Source organism: Lolium rigidum, chromosome 3 (genome assembly GCF_022539505.1).
Source record: "Lolium rigidum isolate FL_2022 chromosome 3, APGP_CSIRO_Lrig_0.1, whole genome shotgun sequence".
Lineage (NCBI taxonomy): Eukaryota > Viridiplantae > Streptophyta > Magnoliopsida > Poales > Poaceae > Lolium > Lolium rigidum.
This window is the reverse complement of record NC_061510.1, coordinates 61,560,650-61,565,843: the sequence shown is the minus strand read 5'-3', so window position 1 is coordinate 61,565,843 and position 5,194 is coordinate 61,560,650. Positions and strand designations below refer to the sequence as shown.

The window sequence follows — 5,194 nt, the reverse complement described above, 5'->3', positions numbered from 1 at the left end:
GCCGGTGAAAACTATCCCCGAGTTTGGTCATGGCAGACAATGGAGATACGTCCAAAACGTATCTACTTTCCCGAACACTTTTGCTATTGTTTTGCCTCTAATTTGTGTATTTTGGATGCAACTAACACGGACTACCCTGTTTTCAGCAGAACCGTTCCGGTGTCTCGTTTTTGTGCAGAAATTCAACTTTCAGGAAAAACCTCGGAATTTATGCGGAAGGTCCTATTTTCCCAGAATACTTACGGAGCCAGAAGGGCAAGCCAGGTGGGGGCCCGTGGGCCTCACACACTAGGCCGGCGCGGCCCAGGAGGGGCCCACGCGGCCCTAGTGTGTGGCGGCCTCGGTCGGCCCCCGACGCCCTCCTTCGGACTACTTATCGCCTTCGACCTAAAAACGCACGGGGAGAAGTCGAAGTCGCCGTAAACCCTCCGAACGCCGCCACATCGCAAAACTCCGTCTCGGGAGCCGAAGTCTCCGTTCGGCACTCCGCCGGACGGGGAATTGGAGGAGATCATCGCCACCATCACCACCGACGCCTCTTCATCAACCAGCCATGTTTCCCCCATCCATGTGTGAGTAATTCCCCCGCTGTAGGCTGAAGGGGATGGTAGGGATTGGATGAGATTGGTCATGTAATAGTGTAAGATTGTTAGGGCATAGTGCCTAGTGTCCGTAATTGGTACTTTGATGATATTGTTGCAACTTGTTATGCTTAATGCTTGTCACTAGGGCCCGAGTGCCATGATCTCAGATCTGAACATGTTATTATTTCATCATGATATTCATTGTTTATGATCTTACCTGCAAGTTGTATACACATGTCGTTGTCCGGAACCAATGGCCCCGAAGTGACAGAAATCGGGACAACCGGAGGGGATGGTAGTGATGTGAGGATCACATGTGTTCACGGAGTGTTAATGCTTTACTCCGGTACTCTATTAAAAGGAGTACCTTAATATCCAGTAGATTCCCTTAAGGCCCGGCTGCCACCGGCTGGTAGGACAAAAGATGTTGTGCAAGTTTCTCATTGCGAGCACGTACGACTATAATTGGAACACATGCCTATTGATTGCTTTGTACTTAGACACCGTTTTATTATTATCTGCAAATGCCCCGCTTGATTGTTACATGAGTTTCTCTCATCCATGCAACGCCCGTTATCGATCCCCGTGCCTACAATATTTTAATCCTGCTGTTTACTATAATCACTACTGCTGTTTCGTTACTCTGTCGTCGTTATTTCACTACTCGCTATCGCTATAAAGCTGTTACTATCGATAAACTCTTGCGAGCAAGTCTGTTTCCGAGTGCAGCTGAATTGACGACTCCGCTGTTAAGGCTTTCAAGTATTCTTTGTCTCCCCTTGTGTCGAATCAATAAATTGGGTTTTACTACCCGCGAAGACTGCTGCGATCCCCTATACTTGTGGGTTATCAATGGCGACGCATGTCTGTCGCTACCTTGTTGAAAGCATCATTCCTGCAGCCTGCGTTTATTCTCGCATGTGCTACTTCGGGGGAAACCGCAGAACCAGGACTCCCGGATCAGACGATGGCAGAGCGCGGCGCCGTTCTCCCTGGCGAGGGCATCGTTTTGGTGTAGACAATGGCTAGGGGTGGTGCTGAGGTGGAGCGGTGTGCATCCACCTCATCAACATCAGTAAATCTCGGCGGCATGATGCCGTGGGGTTTCGGTTACGGACGCAACATGATGGACTCGCAGAAGGTGGATGCATTTTCAGGCATCATGGTGGCATCGATGATAGGCCTGGCAAGGGCTATGCGAATCTTTGCCTTGAAAATGGACCAACGGTTTATGATGGTGACGGCTTCTGAAGTGAGTGAATAAGACGCTCGCCAATGGTCTGCTAGACCGGTTCTGTACTCCTGTTTTCGCAATACAATGACTCACGGATGCCCCCGGTTATTAGATGGGGCGTTGTTTCTGGTTTTAGGGAAAGAGGCCCTAACGCTATGTTGCTTCACCCATAGTCGAGTTTCTAGGTGTTGAGAGGTGGCTTCGGATTTTGTGATATATGCTTTTAACAGATCTTTGAGAACAAAATTAAATAAAATCCGTATGCATGGCTTTGATCAGAAGCTGGGGCTTCCCCTCCATTTCGGAAAAAAAGTGTATGCAATTCTGCATCTGAAATTGTCAATGTGGTCTCAGGGTTTTCTTAATTTTTGTTGACAACAGCAATCCTTTCACTAACTGACACCGTCACTACCTGGTCCTCTTGCACCTACCACGGTACCACCACTGTGATCTAATCCATGCAGGAGCTAAGTGCAAGATGGGGCCAAAGTTGGGCACCACACAGATCGCCACAGAATATTTCAGACTTGTTTTCGGATCCTCTCCCTTGCCTTCGAAGCCAAGAACCCATCATCGAAACCGAAAAAAAACACCACCAACAAACGGAAGCACCGTTCACAGCCATCATCACAATCACTCGCTCTCACCTTCCAAATCGCCCCACTAAAACCCCACTAACACGCGCACACACAAAACTGAGCTCAACACACCACCACTACGCTCTGTTACCTTCGCGCCACTCTTTGTTCCGATCCACGAGACACGATCGACAATGCCGGGGATGAGGATCCTCCTGGGCGTGCTGCTGCTGCTGCTCGGTCTGTCGAGCGGCACCACGGTGTCGGCGGCCGCCGGTGCGCCGGGGCGGTGCACGACGTCGACGCCGGTGAAGGCGTACGCCAAGTGCATCGCGCTGCCGGCGCAGGGCGCAACGCTGGCGTGGACCTACGACGCGCGCAACGCGACGCTGGACGCGGCCTTCACGGGCTCCTTCATCTCCCCCTCGGGGTGGGTGGCGTGGGGCGTGAACCAGGACGCGCCGGCCATGGCCGGCGCGCGCGTGATCGCCGCCTTCTCCGACCCGTCCACGGGCGCGCTGCTCGCGCTCCCCTTCGTGCTCTCCCCGGACGTGAAGCTGCAGGCCAAGCCCCTGGTGTCCCGCCCGCTCGACATCCCGCTGCTGGCCTCCTCGGCCACCCTCATCTCCCCGGCGCGCACCGTCCGGGACGGCGCGTCCGTGACCATCGCCGCCACCATCCGCCTCTCCCCGAACCGCACCTCGCTGCACTTCGTCTGGAACCGGGGCCTCTACGTGCAGGGCTACTCCCCGACCATCCACCCCACCGACGCCTCCGACCTGGCGTCGCACGCCACCGTCGACATCCTCACCACCGCCACGGAGTCCTCGCCGATCGCCTCCGCGAAGCTCCAGTGGGCGCACGGCTCCCTCAACGCGCTCTCCTGGGGCCTCCTCCTCCCCATCGGCGCCGCGCTGGCGCGGTACCTCCGGCCCTGCGCGTCCGCCGGTCCGGCCGCATGGTTCTACGCGCACGCGGCGACACAGGCGGCCGGGTACCTCCTGGGCGCGGCCGGGTTCGCGCTGGGGATCGCGATGGGCGCGGCGTCGCCCGGGGTGACGTACAAGCTGCACCGCGGGCTGGGCATCGCGGCGGCGACGGCGGGGAGCCTGCAGACGCTGGCGGTGTTCTTCCGGCCCAAGACCACCAACCGGTACCGCAAGTACTGGAAGTCGTACCACCACCTGCTGGGGTACGGCTGCGTGGTGATCGGCGTCGTCAACGTCTTCCAGGGCTTCGAGGTCATGGGGCTGGGCGCGTCCTACTGGAAGCTCGGCTACTGCATGGCGCTGGCGACGCTCATCGGCGGGTGCGTGGCGCTGGAGGTGAACGCGTGGGTGGTCTTCTGCAGGAGGCAGCAGGAGGAGAAGCTCATGAGGAGGGAGGTCGACGACGTCGTCGTCAAGGACAGGGCCGCCGCATTCTAGCACCGCCGTAGCATGCCTCACTGCTGCAACTTAGTGTTCGATTCGATCGATCGTGGACGATATGGTGGTTTCCAATATGGCTTCAGTGTTGCAACGGCGTGCAGGATAGCTATGTGTCTCATTGCTCAACATACAGATACAGTCGGTGCTGGAAAGTAGAGATATGGCCATGAAGCAATTAAATGGGTGCGGTCACTGGCCAGGCAGGCACCACCGGAACAGGGACAGCCGGTGCTTATGAATTTGTCGGATGGTGAGCTGAATTCCTCTCTACAGGTAGGTATAGGAGTACTACTATTTGTCACGCATGGGTGTGTTTTTTTGTCCAGTTTTTGCTCTACATATATATACATAGGAATTCATGTGTATAAGTCGTTTCATTTTTCTGTTTCATTCTACTTACATGAGCATTCGCACCTTGCCGTTGGAACCGCCGAATCAATTCCATGGAAATTTACCAATGATGGAAACTATTCTACATCCCCGGCTTATAAAATGCAATTCAAAGGCCCCATTGCTACCTCTGCAAAAAAAGGATTAACCGGTTCCATCTTGGTTTAAAATTTTGTACTAAACTGAAAATGAGAGGTAGGTTTATATATATAAAATAAAATGAACTAAATCTCCACTTTTGGAAAGCTAGGGCACCTCCCAGGTGTAAAATTTTCACTTGGCTTGTCTTGCAAAATAAAGTTTGGATCAGGCATCACCTTCGAATTAGAGGATGTCTTAATTGTGAAACTTGCCCCATGAAACAAAGTTCAAAAAATGGTGGTGCACCTTCTCTCCAAGTGCTGCTTCTCCGTGAGAATTTGGACGTACATATATTCTTTCATGCGGCGGGTTTCATCATATCTATACCATAATATGGGCAAATTATTTAAGCGTCAAAATTCTAGAACGAGTCGTGTCATGGGGAAAAAAGAGTGGGAAACAAAAGAAGGGGATGGCCTCCATGATTATGCTTGTCTCTTGGAAAATTTAGAAGCAGCGAAATGATAGGATTTTCTACACTGTGCCACACCCATTCAAATGACGGCATTGGAAAGATCAAAGCACATCATTTTTTTTGGGTGTGTGGTAGGTGCTAAGCACTTGAGTGATGTAATGGTGGGAGAGTAGGCTTATTAGGAAGTCCTAGGAAGTGCCCTAGGCAATGTATTAAGACCTCTAATTTTTTCTCCTTATTTAATGAAAATGTCAAATATTTTGCCTCATTTAAAAAACACATCATGACTAGTAAATGATGTTTGAAATTATGTAATTCTTGTCCTTCCAACCATTTTGGTTGCCCCCAACATAGAACTGAAAGGACATGCTATTAGCTTGTCACTTCTGGTTCCCGCATGATATACCTAGGCATCCTCCGAG

General features: G+C 52.3%; 1 protein-coding gene across 1 annotated transcript; it reads left to right on the top strand.

Annotated features, from left to right (window-relative positions):
• Positions 1-2,590: 2,590 nt before the first annotated feature.
• LOC124694909 (cytochrome b561 and DOMON domain-containing protein At2g04850) lies at positions 2,591-3,823 on the top strand. Its single transcript, XM_047227834.1, has one exon. It carries the CDS (start codon positions 2,591-2,593, stop codon positions 3,821-3,823), a length of 1,233 nt encoding a protein of 410 aa, XP_047083790.1.
• The last annotated feature ends 1,371 nt before the right edge of the window (positions 3,824-5,194 follow it).

Excerpts from the sequence above, each read along its gene's own strand:
- LOC124694909 (XM_047227834.1), top strand. The coding sequence starts at position 2,591 with ATGCCGGGGATGAGGATCCTCCTGGGCGTGCTGCTGCTGCTGCTCGGT.